Below are 26,607 nucleotides of genomic sequence, written 5' to 3'. Positions count from 1 at the left end.
TTTGTGAGATTTGTTATGATCTTACTCTGAATGTTTTCTCAGGAAAGAGGAATTTGATTTTTAAACGTGTTACACACAATATAACCGAAGGCCAGAAAGATAAAAGGGAAGTGCACTGAAATACGTTGTTTTGTTTGTTTGTTTGCTTAATCCCTTGTATTGGAAGGAGACAGATGAAAGGAAGCAAACTCATTTTGTTTAAATTAAAAGAAACACTTGCAGGTTACCTCCTGGGGTCAAAATACACTCAGAACCATAGTAGGCTTTGGAGCCCAGGTGGGAGGCTGGAGAGCCCCCACAAAAGCCCATTCTCCTCCTGAAACTGCTTGTCAGTGAGCCTGTGGCTGAGGGTCTTTGAGAGAAGCTTCCAGGGCCCTGGCTGGAAGCAGAAGGGTGGTCCGGTGAAGTGAGAGTTAAGCAGAAAAAGCCATTGCCCACATGCTGCTTGTTTGCGTCCTTGAGACTGAGTTTTGTTTGGTTTTTGCCTCCTTACCCTGCTGGGGGGAGGCGGATGGGCACTGGCAGCCCTGCCCTCTTTCCCCTACTTGGGACTGAGCTTCTGCTTTTTCACTTTGCTGAGTCACTGAAGCAACACCGCCTGTGTGGAGGGCGTCCTGGCTCCAAAGTCGGGCACAGCAGGGTGTACCCGCACCCCTCCGTGAGCCTGGACCCTCTGTGCTGTCTTCGTGACTGCCGTGTCTTCCCAAAAGGTGGCTGTGAGGACCAAGTAGGTCCCATCAGCACCAACCCTACCCTCGGCATGGGCAATGTTCAGCGAACCGCAGGTCGTCCCACTCTGGGGTGGTTGGCCGGAGTCAGACCCCCGCAGGCTTGAGTCCCTCAGCCCATCCCCTACCAGACCAAAGGCTCCTACCTGGTGGGGCGCCTCTTCCTCTGGCTGTCACACGGGACACATCCCGGGCAGGGTTCAGGCTGTTTTCCACCCCCACTTGCTCCCATGGCCCCCCGTGCAGTTAGTTCACAAAGTGACTCATGTCATGTGGAGAAAAAAAAAAAGCCCAGAGATCCTGCTGACTGTGCCTTCAAGGTACGCCAGGAACCCACCGTTTCTCAGCACCCGCCATGGCCGTCGGCCACCACTCCTCACTTCTCAGATCACAACCTGCCTGAAAATACCCACAGAACCCACGGAGCTCCCACCCCCATCCTGAGCAGACACTCGGCGTCTTCCTATAACCCTCGAGCAGACACGGAGCACTCCCTCACACGTGTGCACCCTGGTCCCCTCCGGGCCTGCAGCCTGACTTGCTCTCATTTCACCCGGGCACGGGGCCTGCCAGCCGTCTCCCCACCCCACTCCACCACAGCCTTTGCCCCAGCTCTTCCCAGCCCGGAATGTTCCTTCCCTCACCCCTCACCTCTTCCGTCTTGGCTTCCTCCATCGCTAGAGCTTCTCCTGCCTGTCTCTGACTGTCCCCCTCTCCGAGCACTGCCCACAGCCTCGTGTCCTGCAGACTCCCCGTTGCATCTCTCTCCTTGCTTGCCTTCCACACCTGGGGATCCCGGGCACGGACAAGGATGTTTTTGCCCTGCACCTCCTAGCTCTGCTGTGGAGAGCCGGGCCTGGCACTCCGATGCCTTGGCAAATATTTTTTGAAAGATTTAGTGAATGATCATGAGCCAGAGCACTCACAGTGTCTCCATTATTGCAAAATTGTCCTGCATTGAAGTTGGCGGCCCTCTGCAGTTTGTGGTGAAAATTTACCCCAACCATCCGTTCTGTCCCCTCAGAAGTTCCCTGGCATGTGTGAGCATCTGGAGAGTTGTGTTGAATGGCCTGCAGGAGGCTCTGGGCCCACCATACCCTCTGGACTTTTTTAGGTCTCATCCCACATGGGCTAGGCCATAGGGGCGGGGGCGGGGGGGGGGGGGGAAATAAGCACCTTTATCCTGGCCCTGCCAGCTGTTAGCACCCCCACACCCTCTTCTGGCCCCATCTCCGGAGGGGACTCATTGTCCTCCTTTCACTCTCTCATATCCCAGACAACTCCAAAATTCGGTACTCTGGACTCACCAACTTTCTGGTTCTGCCCTTCCCAGCCTTCCACAGGAGGGTCACTTCTCTGTCCTGGAGACTCATTGACCAAGGGACAGATTGAGACACTTAGAGGGTCGCTCGCCTTCTGGCCTCCAGAGGGTCCTCAGTGCCCCCCGCTGCCAACGCTGACTCTTTCCTTTCCTTCCCTCTCTAGGCTCCCCCAAGACCCCTGCTCCCCTCCCTCCCCATCTCCAGAGCACAGAGACCCGGTCTCCTCAACTTGCAGTTCCTCCTTGTCCTCTTGGCAAGCACCCCCCGCCCCAACACACACACACACCCTCTCCGCCTCCTCAGTTCCCATCTTTCCTGAGTCCCCTTGGCCTTCAGAATTCCAGGCTGCCTTGGCTGCCTTTGGCCTGAACCCTGCCCCGTCCTACTGCCCGCCGAGCACCTTTCCCCGCAGTGGGTCCTACCTTTCAGGAACCCTAGTCATTCACTGAGAAATCAGGGTTCTTTTCCTGCTTTGAGCTCATGCTCCCTGCAAGGAGGCCTCCTCCCTCTGCAGTTAGAGCGAGGGCTGGAGTCCGAACCAGACAGCCTGGCTCCAGCAGCCCTCCACTGTCAGCCCGCATCCTGCCTCTCTGTGGCCCCATCATCCCTCACCTTTGCCTTCACACCCAACAGGTTTCTTGACCAGCTTTCCCTCAGCTTGCCAGGTTGAACCGCACAGTTGAAAGGTGAAGGTCGCTGCATCAGATGTTCTCAGTTTCCCTTTTCTCCACGGTGTGGCAGTTCTCCCATTTCTAGCCTCCTGCGAGCTTCCTCTCATTCTCAGAGATGGTTCATTCCTTCTCCTCCACATCTCCATCCTCCTCGGGTTCCCCCGTGGCTCCCAACCCCCTCTCCCACCCGCACTCTAAAGCAGAAGGTCACAACCCTCTGAGCCGTGCTAACGTTGCCACCGCTCTCCCTCAAACCAGCCTCTTTCCCTCTGCCATCAAAATAACAGCAGTGCATCCTTTTGTTTCCTTTAGAACAAGATGCAGATGTTTTCCAGAACTTTCTTCAACTTCAGGCAGTAAGTTTTTTTTTTTTTTTTGGTGCCAAGAGTGCTCTTCCCCTGTTTCAGGCCAGGCCCTCTCATCTCTTCCTCCACAGCAATTGAAAACTGAAAAGAAAACAGAAGCCTGGCCGAGACGCTGATCTGTTTTCCAGTCCTTCTTGGTCCTGGGGCGAGAAGGCCACCCCCAGGCCATCACTGACCGCAGAGGCATTTGGAGGTGCAGGAGGCAGCTGTAGCTGAGGTGGCAGAAGCCAAGCACCCCCTGCCCCCCACTAGGAGGAGCAGCTCCTCTGTCCGAGGCCCCACTAGGTACCAGGTTCTGAGGAGAACAGGGGTGGGCCTTTGCTAACGGAGAGAGGCAACACCTGTGAGCTCCCATGGTCACTTCAAGATTCCTTGTGTCCAGGTGAAACCATGTGACCATGGTCTAGGCTGAGGGCACAGCCCCAGAGTAGAGCTCAGGACATAGGTTGGGTGCACTTGGGCACTAGGAGACAGAGCGACTGAGGAATGGAGGGGATCACGCATGGAGTAGAGGAAGTCCTCCAACTCTCCCGGGAAGAAATGGGATAGAGCCCTCAGCCTTGGGGCTGCCTTCAGGGGGAACGAGAGGCTAGTGAAGCCACCCCACAAACTGGCCAGGCGGTCAGCACTGGGGGGAGGGCAGTTCTCCGAGAGGTCTGCAGAGCACAGAGCAGGCCTGGAGTGGACTCGTGGGAATCACACAGAGCCTGTGATTCCTCAGCCACTGTGGAGTAAAGCCACCGCAATTCAGTAGAATCAGAAGAGATCCACTGAGATGGGGCTGGCGTAAGGTGCTCCTCGGCACTCATGGTAAAATTCTGACCACCTACTGAAGTCTCATCACACAGCAAATGACCTGAGTTCCTTCCTGTTCAATTGTGTGAGACCCAGCATCCATCTCTTAAGGCCCCTTTCCCCTTCCTTAAGATCTTCTGAGAGCCTGGAGGGTGCCCACTGGCCCCTGTTAGGCCAGCACAGTCCTGGTCCCTGGGAGGGACAGGCTTATTCCTGAGTGGTTGCAGGCAGTTCTTCGTGCCCCAGGGTCCCCGGGTCCATGAGATATTGATGAGGAAAATCATGTGACAGGCTCACAGGGGACCTGGACCTTCATTCTCCACACTTCGCTGTCCCCAGAAACCCTGCTGAAGACAAACCTATGGATTTTCAACCCAGGATTCACCCAGGACACCTTCCCCATGCTTCATTAATCCCACAGAATTGGTGTTTTAGGGCAAACCTGTGGGATCTCTTGAAGACTTTTCAAGTCCCTGCACACTCTGGTATGTGTCCCTTTCTTATGTATCAAGGAGGCCATGCCATGTAGTGGAAAGCATATGGGCTGGAAATAGAACTCACAGAGGTTTAAACATAATCTCTCCGATCTTCGAAACCTCTCATCTGCAAAATGGGAGCAATCACATTAGCCATCTTATTAGAGCAGCCGTAGTATCGACATGAAAAAGTATTGTTTGACACTTATTTATTTTGTACCAGACACCGTTCATAGCTCTTCATCCAACTCTCTGGGACCCACTGCACTCTAGAATAGATGGTGCTAACCAACTGTGTCTTAGTCAGGGAGCATGCTGCTCTTGCAGGAGGGGAGTGAAAGTCCTGCCTGTGCGGAGTGGAGATCCGCAACCCAGGGAGCAGTGCATTATGGAGCAGAGTTTGAAACCTGGCCATTGGCTTCCAGCAGAGCCTCTGCTCTTATCCCCTGCACCATGACAGGCGGGCAGGTTAAAAAGCACCAAGGGTCAGGGAGCTGGCTCCAGGGCTTGAGTGCATGCTTTGCACACGGGAGCCCCAGTTCCATCCTCGGTGTGACTCCTGGCACTGCATGGTGCCCCAGCTCTGCTGGAATAGCCCCGAGCTGTGAGAGAGCAGCAGTTCTCTCTGTGGGCAGCTAATGGCTTTAAACGGGATGTCATCCCTGAAGCCCCAAGTCACTCTGCAGTCTTTTTCTCTTTCGATCATTAAATGGGGTGATCTCTGCCTGCTTCTCCACCCCATTGCTCGAGTCATGACAGTTCTCTGGGCTTTGCTTCCGTATCCTGCTCTGCTGCACTCAGGCCACTTCCCACACTGGCCTTCAGTATCTGTGGTCTCTGCATTTGCATCCAGGACCATGAGCCCTTCCAGAAAGGCCACTGGGAATACAGCATGTTCTCCTTCTTGTGCCTCAGTGACCTGACCATTGAAAAAGGGTCCTTGATATCCTTCATTGGGCGTTTGTGTGTGTTTCTGCTGGGCTTGATATAAGCCCTTCTCCTTTCAGCATACCTCTGTTTCTCTCAGACGCTTGTGTGCGCGCGTGGGCACACACACACACACACACACACACACACACACACACACACACTCATCAGCTCATAAGCTGATCATTTTCTCAGCCTGCCCTTGTACATCTAGGGGAAGGGAAAGCCGGCAGACGCCTTCTTCCTTAGACGCTTTGCTGCCACCTGCTGGAAATCTGCTCAAATGACTTCAGAAATCAGTCCCGCAGAAAGCTCACCCAGGGCTTGTACCCCGTGCTGCTCCCTAGACCAGACATGAGGCGCCCTGATGGAGTGCCAGGCAGAGATATTGCTCCTTTCCCCCTCTGTGCTCATGGCTTTGGCTTCCATGAGGGCCGAGGCAAGGGCTTGCTGACTGATCCTGGTGCAGATAGATACCCGTGACCTGACACTTGGGGCCCCTGGTCTCAGCGGGTGAACAGTGCTCCAGATTTACCAGTGACAGAGCAATGTAAGCAGCTACCCCCAACACCCCCCCAAGGCTGTCAGAGTAGCCATGGAGGGTGGTGGACACTGGCAGGTAAGACAGAACCCCACCTTCCTCTCCCCCTGCTCAAAGGCCACCACCATCCGTGCAGGCCATTATTCCCTCTGCAGCCTTATGGTCAGTCACCAACTCCATGCTGTCGAGAAGAGGGTGGGAAGGTACGCCCCAGCCAGCATCATGCCCTGGGCCAGTTCCGTGCAAGGTGCTGGGATGTGCGGCCCCTCCTGGGGAGTTCAGGTTCTTGGGGCAGACACTGACCTGGAGAGGCGAGGATATTGATTAGCTGACTATCATCCACACTGTCCTAAATCATGTTTTTACCAAGCTGCACCCTTGAAAACCACTATCCTGGGGCTGTGCAAAGGGTTCTTCCGCTGGGGGGGGGCGGGGGTGACTCTTGATGCACAGGGAACCATGCAGTGCCCATGACACCCACTGTTCCTGAGCCCTGTGAGCATGCTCCCTGCCCCAGCTCAAAGCGTTCCCCACAGGGCTGCAGCCAGTACTCACACTTGTGGATGGGGTGGGAGTGGGCAGGGTCCCTCTAGGGTTCCCTTTGGAAAGGGGGGAACTCTTCACAGCACTGTTTCCCCTGTGCCAGGAGGCCCTGTCGAGACAACCTCTCCCGCAGACCTTCCTGCTTGCTCAGGTCTGTCCCAGGGAGCAGATACTTTTGGACATTGCCAGGAGGCCCAGAGACAACTTGGTGGCCCGGCTTCTGTGGATTCCCTGAGCCAGGGCTGCTGCTACTTTAATTTCCACTTCCTGTTCACCCTAGGAGTACTTGTTCTGAGTTCTTTCATTCATGCAGGGCAGGTGTGGGGGAGGGGGGTGGGATGTGGAGGCAGGACTGACATCACTTTGTGATGCAGTGATCACAACGAGGGACCACCAGCGAACCAGAGCACCTGGGTCAGCCCCCATTTCTCCACTTGCTTGCTGTGGGCCTTGATTCAGCTTTGTGTATCAGTGCATAGTTTCTTACCTGGAAGATTGGAGCAATGAGCCCAGCCTACTGATTAGGTCCTGCTGCAGATTAAACTAGTTTCGGGGCTCCACCCCCTTCCCTCCCCCCCGCCCCCCCAACCCACCCCGTGAGGCCCTGATAGGCCACTCTGGGACCCTCATCTTTGCTTCCTTCTTCCTCTCTGTGGCCATAGGTAATTCAGAGGTCAGATCGATCTACCTGTGGGTTCCTGGGACTTCCAGGATTTTCGGTACTGAGCCAAGATGATCCCAGGCACACAGGAATTGGCCGTCTTAGCAGGAAAGGGCTTCCAGTAGTGAAGGTTTCTTCCCTCCACGGGATGCTGTCCATCCAGGACCCTGGGTGGAGGAAACGGTCCTGGCAAGGACAGGAAGATGGGGTGGAGGCTGTGCTGTCCCTTTGGTTTAGACTCATAGGCCGAGGTGTATTCCACAGCCAGGCCTGGCCCTGGCGGTGCACAGGCCTTCCCCACAGGCAGGACAGACAATAATCATAAACTTTACACACTCTGCATGCTCCCCTCAGGGGCCACCTGCCCAGAAAGCAGAGGAAGAAGGGAGATCTGGTCTGTGATGGGTGGCCATCTTCCTGGAGTTGGTGGAGATCACGGCTTCCCTGGGGATAGCCCCTCAGCAGCCCCCCAGCCGACCCCTCCCAGTGCTTCAAGGTCTGGAGACCCCTCCTTGGGCTTTTGTCTCTGTGAAAGCCCTTACCTCTTTTATGATTTGAGTTTTTTTGTTTTTAACCATCCGAGAGCCTCTTCTCAGAGAGAAAAAAGTTTTCCAGCCAAATATCACGGATCGTGTGTGGACATATAAGAAGGGCTTCCTGGCTTTTTGTTTTGCCAAATACAGTGCCATGATCTATATTGGCATTTTACTATTTCTGTAAAAATAAATGCGAGTATAGGAAACTGATCAAATTAAGAGGTTTCCTGTGGAGTGTTCTACTTTGGGGAGGGAGGGTGTTAGTCGTTTGGGTCACACCTGACAGTGCTCAGAGATCACTCCTGAAAGGACTCAGGGGACTCTGTCTACCCGGCATCCAGACAGCTCAGGGTACTGGAGGTCCAGCCCAACTTGACCCTGTACAAGGCAAACATCCTAGTGGCTGTACTAATCTCTCCAGTCCCTGGAGTTCATTCCTTGGAGCTTGGAACTTCCTGCCAGACTGCAGGGAAGTGAGGGAGAGAGGGGCGCTGCTGATGGAGCACACAGGCTGCCTATCCAGCCCTGGGCCCTGCTTTCTGGAGAAACCCAGTAGGATTGGAGCGGCTGGCGGGGAGTGGGGAGAGGGCAGAATGCTCGGAAGAGCTCACACCTGAGGGCCCTCGGGGGGAAAGCAGTTGTCCGCCCCATGACTTTCCAGAGAGCCAGGCCTGCGGCACCATGCACTCCTCAGACCGCAAGAACTCCAGTCGGGTTGAAGCCATGGCAGCTGCAGCCGAGGGCTGGGCGGGAAAGAATCACGCCCCGGGCGCAGACCTGGCATGCCCTGTCAGCGAGCTGGGGGGTCAGCCGGGGTGGGGGGTCAGAGCAGTGAAGCCCCTGGTAGTGTCTTAAGCAGGGCAGTGTAGGTTAGTGTGAATGGGGGAGGCTGGAGCAGGGAGAGGCGCTGAACGGCCCCACCTGGGCTGCAGTGGCTTCTGGGAGACTCGGGCCCAAGGGAGCCCCCGCCTGTCGGCCCCGGAAAGGAAAGCAGGTGTTGGGCCCACGGGCCTGGGACCAAAGGGTGTGGGGAAATGACTGAGCTCTCTCTCCCTGGCAGGCCGTGGGGGTGAGTGGGGAGCACCCTCAGGGTGGAGCCTGGGAGGACCGTATGTGGCAGGAGTGGCAAATGCCATTTTGATGGAATCACATCAAGACCCCCTCCAGTGGCGCTCCCTGGAAACGGTGCAGCCACTGCTCCTGCTCTGGCAGTTGAGGTCTGGGGACTAGAAGTCTCCCATTCCCTGTCACTTGTTGGCACAGACACAGGTTAATAGAGCAAAGGATTCTGAACCAGACTAACAAAGAGGAATAAATCTGAGCAGACCACGTCAGTCCTCTTCCTCGACACTTGTTTGAAGATGAATAAGTCCGAGAGGTAATCGAAAGACTGCCCCAATTGAGGAACGGGGGAGGAAACACTTTCATTCCAGCTTTCAAAAGCTCGGAAAAGCCTGTATAGAAATCTTAAAAACCGTAAGGTCTCCTGGGCACGAGCCCCGCCCTGAGCACTACCAGGTGTGACCTCCAGAACCAAAGACAGTAAGAAAAGTCTTAAGTGACTGAGCAGGTCACTTAAGGAGTGGCAGGCTGCTTCCTCCCCCACAGGACCCAGGAGGACAGAGGGAACGCCTCCGGCCCACGGGAGGAGATGGCAGGACAGCGCACTGTGGCCTGGAGCATCTTTTCTGAATGGATTTCCAGACATTTTTGAGGCTCATAACATTTTCCTTAGGAATCTCCGCTCCCGGCCGTGTGAGGCATGGTCTGGTGGGCATTTTGTTGGGGCCTATTGTCTTCTGAAGATGAGTTTTGTGCTCTTCCTCCTGGCCTGTTTCGGAACCCACCTCCCCTGAGAAAACTGAGCGTTAGCCAAGAGCACAGCTTCCAGCTCCCCACCAGACAGGGGGCCCACAGTTTGTTTCCTCATCCGCCTGCCTCCACATCCTTGGTGGTGAAATGACGAGCATGGCAGTCTCTGTCTCAGAGGGTTAGTTTCAGATGGAAATAAGTTGCGAGATGGAATGCCATGAGACGGCGCGGTTACCACTCGGTCACGTGTTTACTATTACTGCTTGACCCGGTAGGAAAAACGAAAAACCCAGTTATCTGCTCTTTAAGGACGTGGCCAGGAATTTATGTTTAGTAACGTGGGTTTTGTTTTTCACAGAAAACCTCTCCTGCCAGATTCGCTCACGTGCCAGCCGTTTAGCTTAACTGGCAGCTGAAGGCTGGCTTGTGAGCCGCCCCGCGTCACTCCCTGGCCTAGAGGAGATGGGTGCGAGCTCCTCTGGCTCCCCTAGCTGAGGCGAGATTTCTTCAGTCTCTTCACCCAAGAGTGACCTGTTGGGCTTCTTTTCCTCCTTCTTACAGATTTCTGGAAGAAGCTGACTGCCTGCAAGGAAACTATAAAACATGAAAATTGCTTTGAGGTGACCAGGAAGCCCAGTGACTCCCGTGCTCCTCCCAGGACAGATCTGAGCTCTTAGAACTGGAACCTCAGGTAATAAATTTGACGCAATCCTCAGCCCCTTGACAATTGTTGTTGACTTCTTGGAAGGTAGTGCTTCAGCAAGGGTAGTTTCCTCTAGATGACCTGAAAATTGTATCCCTTTGTATGCAACATTCTCAAATGAGAGTTGGTTAGGGTTAGCCTAGGGTATTAGGTCTCTGGTTCTTTCAGCCTCCACTAGCTTTTGTTTGCTTGTTTTGGGGCCATACCCAGCAGTGCTTAGGGCTTATTCCTGGCTCTGCACTCAGGAATCATTCCTGGAAGGGTTTGGGGAACCATATGGGTTCCAGGAATAGAACCCAGGAAATGGCCTCTTGCAAGGCAAACACCCTACCCAGTGCTCTCTGGTTCCGAAGACTTATTTGGAAAGTGCTCTGGACTCTGAGGATTTAAGCAATAAACCTGAAAAATTCTTATTTTTTCTGGCACGCGCGTGCGCACGCAAAAGAAAGAAAGAGAGAGGGGGGGAGAGAGAGAGAGAGAGAGAGAGAGAGAGAGAGAGAGAGAGAGAGAGAGAGAGAGAGAGAGAGATTGGTTTTGGAGCCACACCTGGCAGTATTTAGAAGCTACAGGCTAGGCTATCTCTGACAGTGCTCTGGGACCCTTATATGGTGCTGGGGATTTGAACCATTACCATAGAGGACCTAGTCACATGCAAACCTTCCATACTATCTCTCTGATTCTTTAACTCCAAAATGAGAGAGGTGCCAGCAATTTTCTCCTAATGGGAATGAACCAGTAGAGAGGGGAAGGTGGATAATCCAGGATCTGGGTGAGAGAGGTTTCTGGGCTGTGAGGGGAGAATGAAACAGTTGGGGAAGTTGGCTTGGGGGTCCTGACCAGCAGTGCTTGGGAGGGGGGTGGTGCTGCTTGCCACTTCTCAGTGAGGCAGAAAACACACTCAGTTGAGAGTGAGGAGTCAGGAGATACTGGCACCTTGAACATCCTTAATAGCAGTGAGAGGAAAAAACGGAGCAGGGAAGTCGAGGCACACTGGGTAGGCTGGACCTTTAAGGCGAAGTGTGAGGGAATTGCTTGTGAGCTGTTAACCAGTTTTATGTTCTTTCCTGATCGACTTCTGGTGCATGGGAGAATGTGAGTTTGAAGATCTACTAACAACACGAATAGACCTGCGAAGGATAATCCTAGGAACATCACAGTAACTTACAGTACAAGTAGATGAAGGGATAGTGGAAGTGGTGGAGCACATTTCCCAACATGATTCCAGGCCCTGAGTTTGATTCCCAGCACCACATCCCTTTGGTCCTCCAGTGCACTGTTGGTACGGCCCCGACTGAAAGAATAAACCACTGAATCAATGAGGTGGTTTTTATTTTAACCTTCAGATTGATGAGAGCTGCTCTTGGGGAGATGAATGTGCAGTGTGTATCCTCCTCTGGAGGAGCATTCGGAGGGAATAGCTCAGTGGCACACAGGTACGGATGCAGAGCTGCCCCCTCCGGCAGTGACAGTGAAAATCAGCAGGAAACCAGCTCACTGACCTGCCAACCTCACAGCGAGAGGAAGCCCAGGAGCTCACACGGCATTGCTTTGCAGATGAGGAAGCTTGGACCCCGCACGAGGGAGTGACCACCGCGTGCATCCTGCAGAGTGCCGTCCCAGCTGCGGGCAGCGCTCAGGCCTCCCCGCGTGACTTGGAGTTGGAGACTCTCGGAGGTATTACATTCCTCTTTATTTATTGGTATTTTTCAAATTGACTTCATGCTTTCACACAAGCTCCTTGGCAGTGCCTTTGTTTCACACCCAAGGTTTTCCATGCGGATGGGCTGGGACTAAAGGGCAGCAGGAGAAGACCAAAGACCAGCTTTATCTTTCCTCGGCTGGCCATGGAAGGGTGGGGTGGAGCGGGGCGGGGCACATTTTCCCAATTCCTATATGGGAATGATAGTCTGAGCTTCCTGCTTTTCTATAGCTTTTATACAATTTGTAACAAACATCCAAAGTTGGCAAGTAAATCCTATATATGTCATCAATCCAATTTGTTGATAAGAAGAAAGTAAAACTAGGTCCCTGAAGAGGGAGGAGCTCTGGGTCCCAGTTTAGCTTGTCCCAGCCCAGCACTAAGAGGAGCCCCCTCTAGACAGCCCCCCACCCCAATGTGTCCATCAGAAAACTTGACAGGATGAGCCCTAGTTTCTTCAGAGAACTCATAACGTGAGTGAGGGTCTTGGGCTCTTCCACATCCTTACTCTGGCTCCATGCCTCCCTGCCCATCCTGTCCAAGTGCTCCCATCATGTGAGAAAAGCACTTGGAAACCAGGTGATTCTCTGCCCCCTGGTGTCTGTTCCAGACCTCCAATGGCCGACCAGAGGATGGACATTTCTTCCACCATCAGTGATTTCATGTCTCCAGGCACCACTGACCTCCTCTCCAGCCCTCTGGGCACCAGCAGTGTGGATTGCAACCGGAAGCGGAAGGGCAGCTCCACTGACTACCAGTAAGGCCTCCGGGCGCTTCTTCCTCTGGCCTGATGGGAAGTCTGTTCTTGGGAGTGCAGCATGGAGGGGCAGCTCTGGAAGATCAAGACCCCTATTGCAGAAAGGGACGGGGAGGAGAGAGTCAACAGTGGGCAGCCACAGAGCTGACGGCTTCCTCTCTCTTCCTCCAGGAGGGAGTCTCCAGTGCTGCAGAGGCATTTACTTCCCCATTCTATCCCCAAATTGTTTCACCTCTAGGGGGAAAAAATGCTTCCTGGAAGCCTAAATCGATATGCACTTAGCCCCTTTGTCTTCCTCTGGTCCCTGTGCCAGACATCTCAGTGTAATGGATGTGTCTTAATTGCTTCAAAGGGAACTTTGCCCAAGGGCCTCTCTCTGAAGAGGACTTGGGCTCTTAATTATCACTGTGGGGAGAAGAGTAGAGGTCAAACTCTGAAAACAGCATAAGGACCATTGATATTGTCCTGAAACATTATTTAAATTAGCCTGTGCCTGTTATATTAAATAGTATTTTTGTTTCTTTTTAGACTTGATGACTTTTCTTTTGAGTAAGTAAACGTTCACACTTATAGTCAACTCTACTATATATGTACAAATGCCTCCGAAACCAGGCAATATAGACTAGCCAAATGCGCCTTTTGTTGAGGCAACTGCGTGAAACTTGCCCACATGTCTACTGAAAGGTTTTCTTTTGTTTAATGAGGGACCATCTCCAAGGAGGTACCCCCTACAGCAGATGTCCTTTCTGCTGAAGTTCACAGGTCGAATTTGGGGAGCACAGTGGCTGGAGGTCAGATGCCCACTAGGAGATTCTATGATTAATATGTAAGTTATCCCAGATGATTAAGAGAGCAATTGCCCGGGGATGGAGTGGGCCTGAGGTGCAGGAGGGCTCTTTCTTCTGCATCTGTAACTCCCCAACCGGCAGCTCAGGAACCATTCTCCTTAACCTGTCTGGACCAGTGCTCAGGGAACCGTAGCCATGTTTTAAGACTGATGTTACCAAGAACTGGCGTTTCCCGCCTTGTCCCTATCTAAGGCCTTTAGTTTTCCCCTCAGGGACCCTGGTTTGCTAATCCTCTGGAACTTGTGGCATCCCTACTAATTGAGGGCCCGGCAGCCCTGGCCCTGTTGGTTGTGATGAACTTGTGTCTTTATTTATCAAGCATCTCTCCACCTGAGGGGTTCAGCCAGGCCCCAGAGAGTAGATTCTAGGCTAGTAGGAAAGGAGAGTGAGCTTTCATCTCTCCACATGTCCTGTAGGATTCCCTTTGAACTTTGGGACCCACTAGAAAAACGAACATCTCTGAGGAGATGAAGGGCCCCGGGCTAGGAGCTGCTGTTCCCCAATACCTGTGAGGGGATTTGGTGCTCCTGACAGACAGTCGCCAGTGTCCCTGAGATGCCAGTGTTTAAAGGGTCTGCATTCCTCTTTTTCCCAGATTAAAAACAAGAAGTGAAGCCATATGGCAGTCATTGCCCCCTGGTATGGTAGAGTTAGGGCAGAGAGCAAGCTGAACTTAGAGATATGTGTGGAATGCCTCCTGAGCAGTTTGCCTTATTTTATGGTGAATCGCAGAGTGCCTGGGATTGGGGTTCTGGTGTCTATCAGGGAAGCACATCCCTTCTGTGACCCTCGCATTCCCTGTAGCTAAATAGATTCCATGCCTGCGCCCTACCCCTTCCACCTCGTTGGGCCCAGGTGTTTCCTTCCTAGCTGAGAGCATTTAGGAACAGTGTCTTTGCAACAATCCCTGGGGCTCTGCTCAGTACTTCTTCGTCCTTTGACTTCCTCTCCTCACTACACCCCACACCACCAAATATATGTTTGCACACATATATTTGATCCTGAATATGTTTTGCAAATAAATCAACTCCATTTGTCCAGAATGATGTGGGGAAGGAATGAGGTATAGTTACTTGGATACTCAGATTAGCTAAGAGTTTCCATAAGTGCTCCATCATCTCAAATTTCAAACAATCCAGATTTGGTAAAATACATATTGATATATAAACTCTGTTGACATTCTAACTTGTATTGGATATCCAGGCTGTGTTTATAGCAGATTTGAGTCCTTGTTACTTACTCTGCGTCAGCAATCAATGCTTTGACTACTTGGCATTTTTTATCAGCTTTCTGGATAAATGAGAGTCTTCTGTATTAAAGACGCTGTCTTGTGTGCTTCTGTCACTGAACGGTCATGTTCTCTCTTTTTCAGAGAAAGCATGGACACAGACAAAGATGATCCTCATGGAAGGTACCAGGAATTTCTCATTTGTATTGCAGTGTCTGAGAGCCATTTTCTCTGTATGATTCATTACACGTCCCTTAGTGCAGCTTCCACCCTTGTCCTTCACTGGGGATAAGGAAGGAGACTCTGAGCCCGTGAGTCTCAAGATTGTCTCCCCTTAACCTCCAGTGTGGTGAGAAGAGCCCTTGTGTGTCACAAGGATGCCAGAGATTAGGCCGGGAAGGAAAGAGATGTATATCTATGTCATTAATCTCCAGGGCATTGTGTTTTAATCTTTTACTTTTCCCTCTCATAGGCTAGACTATTCAGAGCACCAAGGACGGATCAAAAATGCAAGGTATGGGGCCAGAGTAATAATTCAGTGGATAGGGTGTTTGCCTTGCACATGGCCAACATGGGTTCTATCTCTTATCCCCAGCACCCCATAAGGCCCCCAGAGCTTTTCCAGCTGTGGTCCCTGAGCACAGTACAGAGCGAGGAGTAAGCCCTGAGCAATACCAGGTGTGGCTAAAGGGGGAAAAAAAGGCAAGATGTGGAGCCAGGGGGTAAGCTCAGGGTCATGGTACATGCTTTGCTTGGATCCCGTGGCCCCCAAGCACATCTTTAGACTGTGGCATCAACCCAACTGGTTGTCTGATAATCACTGGAAGAGCACCCCCAGGTCTCCCGCACACTACTTAGGAGCCCCCTCCTCCCAAAAGAGTGTGGGGTCAGCTGGATGTCCCTAGACTCTGTAGACAGGGACAGCTCTACTTGCTTGCATGCAGCTGCATCCTGTCCAAGCTCCTTTGGCACTGTCGGGCTCTCGGGGAGTAGCGGGGGATAGTGCATCCTGGTTTGCTCTGGCATTTGAGCCTGCATTCTCTCCACACTGAGTTGCCTGCAACTCTCCTCTGCCGAAGCACATTTAAGCTGAAGGAGACTTTGGAGGCAGCAGAAATAAACCCCAGTATTTATAAGATTACTCTCCACTTCACACCAAGCTCCAGGATTACATCCCTTGCCTTTCAAGCAGGCCTCCACTGCTCTGCAAGTTGCCTATCCTGGGGTAGAGGTGCGGCTGGGGGTTGCTCGCTTAAATGTCATCTCCGACCCCAGAACCCTGCTGTCTCTTGTCACACTATGGCACCTTTTCTGTGGGCCCCTATGCTCTTCTTAAGCTAAGAGCCACCTGAGGCTGTGTTGTGATGCACCCCAGAGGCTACAGCATCTGCCTCTCCCTTTAGGGACCGGCCTGGGTGAGAGAGCCCCATTGGGGCCCATCATTACGGGGGGTTCCTTACAAGCCAGGCCCCACTGGAAGAGGGTGCCTTGGCAGACAGCAGGTCCTGGGAGGGAAGAGGCAGACTCAGCTCCATCTCAGGGGGATCCAGACTCAGCCCCAGCTATCTGGAGTCTCTGGTAGGCCACACAGTGGGCGCCCCACTAACCCCAGGGCTGTCTGTGAGACCATGCTGATGTGCAGCAGGGGGTGGGGGGGGTTGGGTTTGCCTGCCTTCTCTTTCCTTCCACCCCCACTTAGTTTGGTGACTGAAGTAGAAAAGCCTAGTTTTGAAACATTTCTGTGAATTCTGCATTCTTGGGTGAAGACTGCAGAGAGCCGTAACTTGTTTCTGTGATTGCTGTTCTGAGGCTCTGTTATATTTTGTAAAAAAAAAAAATTTCTTTCTGTTGTTCAGGGAAGCTCACAGTCAAATCGAAAAGCGGCGGCGGGATAAAATGAACAGTTTTATCGACGAATTGGCTTCTTTGGTGCCCACATGCAATGCGATGTCCAGGAAGTTAGATAAACTTACTGTGCTAAGGATGGCTGTTCAGCACATGAAAACGCTGCGGGGTAAGCTCCTGGGCTTGGTTCTTCATGCCCTCACCCACACATCCCAGCCACTTCCCTACAGAGTTGGGTTCCAAAGGCAAGTGTTGACTACTTGCAAGTGTATAACCTTGAGTGATAAGCTTGTGATCTTCAGCAGTGAGCATGATGCCCAATGAAGTGGTTGCTGATTTTATGTGGGTACCATGGCATGCTACCCTCCATCTACAGAGGGCTTCCGCTACGATCTATGTCTGCTTACACATTCCATGGACCACTCACACACCAGGTGTGTGCCCTCTTGCTTGTGTTTGCCTGTGTGCCCAATGGCCTACTCTGCCCAGTGGGGACCCTTAGAACATGGATGTGCACAGCAACACAGGAAAATTCGTTCCAGCTTTCAAAAGGAAAATTCAACTTGGTTTCTTTGAAGAGTGAGTCACCGGTTGCTAGTTCTGGCTGCGTTTTATTGTCAGGAATGAATACTGATGATATTTTCATCCTCCTGGAATTTTCCCAAGCCAGATCGACTCTTCATGCAGGAGGCAATGTTTTCCTTTTCTAAGTATGGGGAGAGTGAGAAAACAGAGGCAGGAATGTGGAAGTGACTTATCCAAATCACAGGAGAAATTGGAAACATCGGGCATTTTAGTGAATGCCAGTCCTGGAATTTTCCACAGCCACTCTGGACTACAAGGAAGTTGGGAAGTGGGCACTCGGTGAGATCTTTGATCTACATGGTGTAAGAATTTTTTTATTTGTATTTTACAAAGGCACCGGAAATCAGCAGTTGATTTTTATTTGACTTTTGATCATTAGTCAAAAATATTAATGTAACCTGTGCTTGGAGAATGGCATTTGAAAATTCATATTAATGAAGATGACTAGAGATTAAGCTCTTATGAGCTAATTTCTATTAAGTTGAATGGGAAAGAATGCTGGATCTTGAGTTATCATAAAAAGCAGGAATGTGGATCAGTAGTATGTGCCGAGGTGATTGATATGTGAGTCACAGACTCAGACTCATTCCATTTCCCTTCTTCCCTCTGGTATTAAGAATTGTTTAGGCAAAAATGTATAGTCGAAGTGACATCTGCACTTGTTTGTTCATTGCAGCACTCTTTACAATAGCCAGAAACTGGAAGAAACCTGAATGCCCAAGAACAGATGACTGGTTAAAGAAACTTTGGTACATCTACACAATGGAGTACTATGTAGCTCTTAGAAAAGATGAAGTCATGAAATTTACATACAAGTGGTACAATATGGAAAGTATCATGCTAAGCGAAATGAGTCAGAAAGAGAGGGATAGACATAGAAAGATTGCATTCATCTGGGGGATATAAAGTAACAAAGTATGAGATTAATACCCAAGAATAGCTGAGATCAGCACCAGGAGGATTACTCCATAACTTAGAGGCCAGCCGGGTATCCTAGAGGAAAGGGCAGTTCAGATAGAGAAGGGAGCACCAAATAAAGGATATTTGGAGGATCCTCCCAGGAGGGGAGATGCATGTCGAAAGTAGACTATGGACTGAACATGTTTGCCACTCAATGCCTCTTTTGCAGACCACAACACCCAAAAGGAGAGAGAGAACACAGGGGATTTCCCTGCCACAGAGACAGGGGGGATGGGGGGATGGGGGTGGGAGGGATATTATCCATGGTGGTGGAAAATGGGCACTGGTGGAGGGATGGGTATCTGATCATTGTATAATTGAAACCAAAGCACAAAAAATTGTAAATCTACAACTTTAAAAAAAATAAAATAAAATAAAGGGGAAAAAAAAAAAAAAAAAAGAATTGTTTAGGACCCACTTTTATTTCTTCACTATTTTACTAACCATCACGCAGGTTCCAAGTCATTTACTGTTGACATTGCTTCTTAAGTTATCGTCTTCCTGAATGGCGCTAGACTGACAGCCTTTTAAACAAGAGTCTTGTCCCTTTTCAGTCCTGGGAGCTTCCGCTGTGTTTACTGACGTGATGCATTTCTCAGGTTGCCACGCTCATTTAACTCCCTGTACCCCAAGAAGAGGAATTCACAGTGAATGCCCTCTTCAACAGATTTCCCCAGGGCCTGACAGGCAGGATGATTTCCCAGGAACATTAGCCTGGTGTTCTGAGGAACTGCTAGACAGCCCATTTCCTCAGGCTGTTGGGAGGAGGGAACCCTCTCAGGAGTCTTTACCAGTTTGCTGCTTAGAGCAGTTGCCATTTCTCTCTTGTAGCAGATTTGATGGTGATGGTAGCGGGAGGCAGGGGAGGGCTCATGCAGGGCTCAGTGGGCTCAGGGCCACTCCCAGCAACATTGCCAGCCAGGCCACGCAGTTTGAAACCTTGGGCCTGGCAGTGCTGCCAGTACAGGGGCCTCCAGAACTAAACCTGGGGGAACCACGTGGTATTGGGGTTCAAATGCGGGTCCTAAAATATGCAAAGCATGCACCTTTAACAACTGAGCTGTCTCTTTGGCCCTTGAAGCAGATTTTTTAACTTCCACCAATTATCCCTTGATTTTTACTATGGTGACAAAAATAAGCTTGTTAAGTCTCCTGTGGGCATCATTGTTCTCTCTAATGATACTTCCTCTGGTGTTACAGGATTGTGTCCAAAGCCATTTCTAGCCCTGTCTTAGTTAAGGAAAAGATAAAATCGAAATCCCAGGTGGTAGGAACTAAGCCGCGTCTGGAAGGTGTGAGCAGCGAGGCTGAATGAGGCATTGTCAGGATGTGAAGTGTACCCACTTTTAACACTCTTCTCTCTTTCCTCCATAAGGTGCCACCAATCCATATACAGAAGCAAACTACAAACCAACTTTTCTGTCAGACGATGAATTGAAACACCTCATTCTCAGGGTATGTTGCAATGCTAGGATTGTTTTTACACTTTCGTGTTTACAAATTTTGGCTAAGTACCAGCATGCAGAAATTGGATGTCTCAAAACTGAACTGTTAGGATCACATTCTCTTTCGGTCCCCACCTTATCTTCCTGTTTGGGGAGGCTTCCATTTTTTCCCTGAAACTTTCCTCTTCCCCTTCTAACTTTGCCGAGGCTAAAATTGAAGGTCTATGCTAGTATGATTTTTGAATCAGGCACGGGAAGGCTTTGTTCAAATAGGAGGTAGTTTCCGGCATAAGGATTTTAGAAAGGGAATAAAACTGGTGACAGTTCGAGAACTTTTCTTTTAATCACTAGCTCAGAAGCTTACTTTCCAAGAGCTTCACACCCAGATCCCCTCCAAACAACAAAGGTTGTAAACATGTGGCAGGGTGCGGAGGGAAGCAGGCAGAGGAGGGCATGCTCTCTCGGGCTTGGTTCAGTTCTTCGGCTCATGCCACAGAACCCTGCAGGTGGCACGTGGAAGGTGTGTACGCCGCACCCAGGAGCCAGCAATCCACTTGGAAATTGAAGGGAGAGATGATGGATTCAGAAGCAAGGACTCCTGTGAGCTGTCACAGGAAAATGTAACAAGAACAATTGTCACCCTCATCTCCCTGCAACCTGATTTGACCCCTCTCACTAAGCCCCCTACAGAATCTTGGCACCTTCTTTTGAGCAGAAGCCTGCCAGGCCCCGGGATGGAAGGTAGTCCAGCTGGGTTTTCACAGCGTCATTTCCCATTTTCAGCTCAGGCTGGCTGCAGGCCCTCAGTCTGGCTTGCCACTCACTCCAGTATTTTCTGTCCATCCTGCCATGCCAGGCTGTGTTACTGGAAAGCGTCCAGCTACACACTTCAGAAGTGCTGGCGAATAAACGGGACTTGGCTCCTGAAGCACGGCCGGCCCCAGGCAGGATGTGTGGTCCTGGTGCAGGGGCCTCACGAGATCAGGAGGCTTCGTCTGGACTGTCTGCGGTCTCACGATTACTAGTTGATATGGGAATGACACTCATTCCCACTGGATTTGGACACTGGAGTTCAAAGGCAATGCGTACACTCAGTGTGACAAGGTGATTCCGCCAGAACAGCCAGAAAAAAGGGAGGGGAGGTGGGGCTGGAGCGATAGCAAGGTGGGTAGGGTGTTTGCCTTGCACACAGCCGACCCGGGTTTGGTTCCCAGTGTCCCATATGGTCCCCCAAGCACCACCAGGAGTAACCTTTGTGCATCACCGGTGTTACCAAAATGCCCAATAAAAAAAAAGTGGGGGGGAAGGGAAGGGAAGCTTCGGGTGGCCAGCTGTCCCGGTCAGGAAAGGGTGCTGCTGCCTGAGAGTAGGCTTACCCAGAAGATGCAACCCCCTAACTCTAGGGCAGGTTACAGAGCAACTATTTGAATTTTCCAGACTCCATTAATAAAGGCAGACAGGAGACAAGGCGGGTGCCAGGAGGTTCCCTCAGCAACATTTGCTGCATGTTTTCTAGAACCGCTTCCACCTGGCTCCGTTTGACTCTGGAAGTGGCTCCCACACCCCCTGGAGAACCTCAGCTGTGCCCTGGTTGGCCTGGGGCTCAGTGTGGCTGGTGCCTCCCTTGCCATGGACATGATCTCATTGGCACTGCATTTGGCACAGCTGTAATCCTGCCCTCCCTAACTCTTCTGAGTGGTTGAGCTAGGTCTCTCCATTACTTACAGGTGCATTTAGTTTCTCTTAGCTTATAAATCCATCAAAACCGATTTATTAGAAGGTTCTATATTCCAGCCTGTTTTGGTGATCCTTTGAGTCCGTGATTCGTAAGATCTGCAGGGCATGCCTTCTCCACCTTCCACTGCATGCACTCACTGACACAGGGAGTGTGCTGAGTACTCACTGTCTGTGCACAAACACCTTGGAAACATTGAATCACTCACCGATCTACACACTAGGTGAGGCTGAGGCTTCCCTGTGTGTTTGTGATAGACCTTTGAGGCCACTCTCAGGACAGATTATCAAGACCCAACTCCTCATCTTTCCACTCCTTTTCATAGATATTCTTGTTCTCCAGGAGGACTTGGTGTAGCTAAGCTGTAAGGTAAGCCCGTAGCATCTCTAGAGAGACCACCAGGGCCAGCTTCATGAACTTTGCAAAACCTCACCCTGGCTGATGCTGGGTTTGATGCTCTGCCACCACTGTCTTGAAAATCTTAATTTGTGGGACTAGAGAGATAGTACAGTGGGCAGGCACTCGCCTTCTCTGCAGCCTACTCCTGTTCAATCCTTGGCACTACTTAATCCTTGAGCATAGGCAGGAATGATCCGGGAGTACAGAGCCAGGAGTAAGCCCTGAGCTGGGTGTGTAGCATGCCTTCCCACCGCACCCCCCATCCCAAAAAAGGAAAAAAGAAAACCTTAATTTTTGAACAAGGATGTCTGTATCCTTATTGTACCCTGCACCCTCCAAATATTATAGCTGGTCCTCTTTTACCATACTGGAACTTGAAAATTTAAAAAACTATACTTAAGCTTCTTTTGTCATGACAAATGCTTAATAATTGTCATCTCCAAGTAATTTCCTAGTAGTTGCCTACACTTGCCAGGGTGTGGCACATGGATTTGAATGCCATCCAAGCTAAATACTTCCTCTTGGGCCTGCCTTTCCTCATCTTCTGTTTTCTGTGATGCCAGTGGGACTCTGTTCTCTGGGGAAACTCTGTTTACCTCTCTGACAGGTTGGTGGCTATGAAGTACTGCCTAGTCCCTTGCCACTTCCAGGTGTCCAGTTCCTGGGACCCTGTTTCATGGCAGGAAGGGTCCATGCAAACGATGTCTGAACCGTTTGGTAGCAGGAACGGGGCTTCTGTTCTTACCGATGCAAATCTGACTCATCCACTGCCCCAAGTGCTCTTGTAATACCTGTAATAGGTATTGTCTCAAGAGTGCAACCACCCTGGTCCCTTCATAATGTCTTGCCCTCTGTGTTTTGAAAATTTGGCCGACCCCTCCTCAGAGCCTGGTGTCACTTATTACCTCACACTGTCTTCCTGAGGGTGAGTCTGCCCTGGGCTTTCTGATGGCCCTGCCTCACGTACCCGCACTTATATAAGTATACATGCCGTAAGATATTCTCACTTTACTTAGCATCCCACCTCGCTTCCCCTGAGGGTGTTCATCTACCTCTTTGAATCTCTCTGCCACAGGGACCTTCTCCCTCTCCGCTTCTTTGCTCTTCTCGTGGGTACAGGCCTGACTAGGCCCAATATTCTCTTCCCAATGTCACAGTCACCTTCCTAGGCACCTTTTATGCCACATCACTTCATCAATGAAATGCCTCAAAACATTCTTCTTCTTAAATAAGATTGTCTGCAAGGCAAATGAGGAAGTTATTAATACCCTATTTCTTGACAGAATGAGGCTGCCAGCAGATGGTGCTGGGAAAGTCGCTCCCCCTCCCTGTCATGCCTTGCCCCTGGGCCAGCTCAGAGGTCTAAGCTGGGGAAGGCTCCGCCCTGCTTCCTGCTGGCAAGGTGGCCTGCCAGGCCCTCTCCCGGCAGGAGTGCTTCTGTTCCCCTCCTCCGCTCCTCCCCGGCTGCGCAGCTCTTCACTGCTCCTCCTGACACAGGCGTTCATTTCCTTGTCTGCTGAATTAAGCTAAATCCCAACAGCCCTTTCCTAGAAAAGGGAAACTAAGTTTTTCTGGAGTTTACCAAAGGACAGACTGAGGACTCATGACTAAGGCAGGATGGTGAAGCATTGTGTTTCAGTACTTTGGGAACTGAGGAGACAAATCTGGGACCAAGTGGGGAGCACCTCCCAGTGTCTGGGGGACCCCAGCACGAGTCAAGGGACTAGCCATCTGGGAGATTTCACCCGAACACACAAACTTCAGCTCTAGTTTTGGCATTTTTCCTCTTCATTTTAATGACTATTGTCTTGTCCATACTCTTTTCTTTATTGACACTTTATTTTTTTTTAACCTGTATGTAAAGTGAACAAGAGGTAAGAAGAAACTTAGGGGGAAATTTTCAATTCAGGGTATTTTGTTTGTGCCCTTTTTCTCTCCCTTTTTCCTTTTTTTTTTTTTTTAAATCTTATTTAGGATACAAACATACTAAGCCTGAGTTGAGGGATAATATTTGAGAGCAGGAGGGGCTGGAGCAATAGCACAGCGTGTAGGGCATTTGCCTTGTGCGCGGCTGACCTAGGTTCGATTTCCAGCACCTCATATGGTCCCTTGAGCACCGCCAGGGGTAATTCCTGAGTGCAGAGCCAGGAGCAACCCCTGTGCATCACCGGGTGTGACCCCAAAAAGCAAAAAAAAAAAAAAAAAACCCATATATATATATGAAAGCAGGAGCTTTTTGTAATTATTAGAATTACTCTGGGGTATAGGTGAAAGCAATGCCAGTGACCCAGTCTCATTCCAAACCAGCATCATTAAAAACAAAAGTGAGAACAAAAAAAAATACCACTCCAAAGACTCAAAAGCACTATTCTAGAAAGATCTGTGTAAATGGAGGTATTTGATTAGAGTACAGATGGCAGCCAGGATATTGAAAAGGAAATTCTGAACTTAAAGATTCCTTCCCATCTCAGGGATTCTCTAGAGAATTGTAATAATTAGAACAGGGAAATATGATTTCTCTGGACTTCCATAAAAATCAAAAGAAAGTTGTTCAGCTGAATTCTGCTTTGAAATCGAACTTTTCTAAATTGGATTTCCCCCTGAAATCATTAGATGATACATGTGCATAGAATATGCTTTGGAGAGAATCTTCTTGTTCTCAGAAGTATTTGAGCATCTTATTCGCAGGGCATACTGGAGACTTCAGCTGTAACCCTATGCTTTAGATACTTAGGAACAAATCCTCCTTTACTATCAAAGTGACGGCAAATCATGTTTTGTGAAGTGTAATAAATTGATTATTCATTTCTCCCATTAGGCAGCAGATGGATTTTTGTTTGTCGTCGGATGCGACCGAGGGAAGATCCTCTTTGTGTCAGAGTCTGTCTTCAAGATCCTCAACTACAGCCAGGTATTACTCATGTTTCTGTGGGTGGTGAGTTGCCCCAAGCAGCCAGGCAGGGCCCCCCCACTCCTGAAAGGGTAGAGAATCACAAGAAAAAGGCTTACCTTGTTTTCCTCTGTGTCCTTCCAGAAAATCCTTAACAGAAATGTGTTTAAGCTTAAAAAAATTCTTTCATATAACTCAATGAATATATTCCAGTTCCTCATTGGAAAGTTTGGCTCTGATCTCAGGAGCATTATAACTTAGTGCTGCAAAATAATTATCGCACAGCAGCAGGGGAAAGAGTCAGGCTGGGGGAACTGCATCACCAGGAAGAATGCAGAGCCAGAGAATCCAGGGAAATTGGGAATCCACCCATGCTGTGTTTGCAATGAGGTGTCACTTATTAGCTCTCTCAAACCTCAGCTTCCTTCTGAAATGTAATTGTGATGATCCCATACCTTCTTCTATTGTTAGTCGGAGCAAATGATAAGCGTTTATGACAACTTCCAGAACAGAACATTTTTGTGTTATATAAGATACATCTTTCAAGTTTTGACTCATTTCTTCATTCAGTAATTTACATGCAAGTAGTTGCATGGAAATGGCAGAAAAACATAAGAATCAAGTGACATTTACATAAAGGCAAACATGTTTTTCAAAGTATTTTGCTCTTTCTAGGCTTAGAGTGAAGTTCTGTAAGAAGGGTTTTGTTTGTTTTTCATGTATGTGCTTTTATTTGTGTATGGGGGGAGTACTATTCCAAAGAGGTACTCAGGGGTTACTCCTGGTTCTGTGCTCAGGAGACCATATGGGTGTTGGGATTGAACCTGGGTCAGCTGCAACTGGGCAAGCACCTTAAAGCCTGTACTATCTCTCTGGCCCAGAAGGTTTTAGAGTCCCTGCTACCAGTTTAAGCATACAGTATAATACCACTTGCTTAAAAAGAGTTTTCCAGGAGCAAGTCATCGCCCACAGCCTGCAGGCTTTCCTCTGAGGGCTTAGAAGGGAATCTACGGACATCAGATAAAAGTAAAAAAAAAAAAATTTGCCACTAAAAGACTCTGGCTTTAGAGTATCATGAACTTTTTATATAACTGAGCCCTTTTCCACTTGGGTGTTATCAAAATCTGATTTCTGATGTCTCATTCATTGTATTTACACAAAGTAATCAGGAAACACAAAGACAGGCTCATGTATATGCTCACCTCTGAAATACTTAAATTTTTCATGGTTTAAAAAACAAAAGCTGGAGAAGATAATAAATACAGCGAGTAGGGCACTTGCCTTGCACACGGCTGACCAGGACTCAATTCCTCACATCTGATGTGGTCCTCGGAACGCTGCCAGGAGTGATCCCTGTGCATAGGTAGAGACAGGTGTAAGCCCCTGAGCACCATTGGGTGTGCCCCCCAATAAAACGGCCAAGCCCTTACAGGGCATGTTTGTACTCCATGAGCTGTTGACCTGTCACTCATTGACATGCCTTTCCTGCAGAATGATCTGATCGGGCAGAGTCTGTTTGACTACCTGCACCCGAAAGATATCGCCAAAGTCAAGGAGCAGCTCTCCTCCTCTGACACTGCACCCCGGGAGCGGCTCATTGATGCAAAAAGTGAGTGGGGCTGGGGGGCCAGAGATAGTTGCACAGGTAGGGCACTTGCCTTGCACATGGCTGACCCGGCTTCAATCCCTGGCACCATATGTGGTCCCCCAAGCCCACCAGGAGTGATCCCTGAGCACAGAACCAGGGGTAAGCCCTGAGTAGAGCCAGGTGAGGCCCAATGGCCCCCTCAAAAACTGAGTAAGGATGGGTGGACATGGGGGTCACCGCTTCCCCTCACACCCGCCTCCGCACATACCACCCTGCCCGGCCCCCAGGCACACGTAGTTGGATAGTTATTTCTATGCCTTGCATTTGGTTACCTGTGAAGAGTTTAATGTCTAAAGTCAATGAGAAGAAAAGCAGCTACTTTGCCTCATTGATTTTTCAGAATCCAGAAATTTCTGGTGCGTGCTGCTGAGTGTCAGGGGCTCTCACCAGCCCGATTGGTTTCTCCTCCTCCTGTCACCTCTGTCTATCTGAGTCACACACATGCAGCTTCATTTTTTTTCTCCCTAAAAAGTTGAAATACTTTCTCG

The 26,607-nt window shown here is 50.2% G+C and overlaps 1 protein-coding gene across 11 annotated transcripts in view; it reads left to right on the top strand.

The window, feature by feature from the left end:
• Window positions 1–26,607, top strand: part of BMAL1 (basic helix-loop-helix ARNT like 1) — a 105,573-nt gene that overhangs the window by 59,442 nt on the left and 19,524 nt on the right. For 5 of the 11 annotated variants that reach the window (XM_056115846.1, XM_056115848.1, XM_056115849.1 and 2 more), the window contains 10 exons: window positions 9,939–10,068; window positions 11,635–11,754; window positions 12,390–12,536; window positions 13,065–13,085; window positions 14,757–14,795; window positions 15,085–15,126; window positions 16,469–16,626; window positions 19,378–19,457; window positions 24,400–24,492; window positions 25,963–26,080. In XM_056115846.1, coding sequence (XP_055971821.1) covers window positions 12,397–12,536; window positions 13,065–13,085; window positions 14,757–14,795; window positions 15,085–15,126; window positions 16,469–16,626; window positions 19,378–19,457; window positions 24,400–24,492; window positions 25,963–26,080 — 691 coding nt within the window. In that variant the 5' untranslated portion in view covers window positions 9,939–10,068; window positions 11,635–11,754; window positions 12,390–12,396. Of the gene's footprint in view, window positions 1–3,033; window positions 3,078–9,938; window positions 10,069–11,634; window positions 11,755–12,389; window positions 12,537–13,064; window positions 13,086–13,273; window positions 13,363–14,756; window positions 14,796–15,084; window positions 15,127–16,468; window positions 16,627–19,377; window positions 19,458–24,399; window positions 24,493–25,962; window positions 26,081–26,607 lie in introns of those variants that run through there. The other 6 variants (XM_056115851.1, XM_056115850.1, XM_056115854.1 and 3 more) reach the window with 4 other exon arrangements.

Source organism: Sorex fumeus, unplaced genomic scaffold, assembly GCF_029834395.1.
Source record: "Sorex fumeus unplaced genomic scaffold, SorFum_2.1 ptg000030l, whole genome shotgun sequence".
Classification (NCBI taxonomy): domain Eukaryota; kingdom Metazoa; phylum Chordata; class Mammalia; order Eulipotyphla; family Soricidae; genus Sorex; species Sorex fumeus.
The sequence above is the reverse complement of the archived record's forward strand: the minus strand, read 5'-3'. Positions and strand labels throughout refer to the sequence as shown.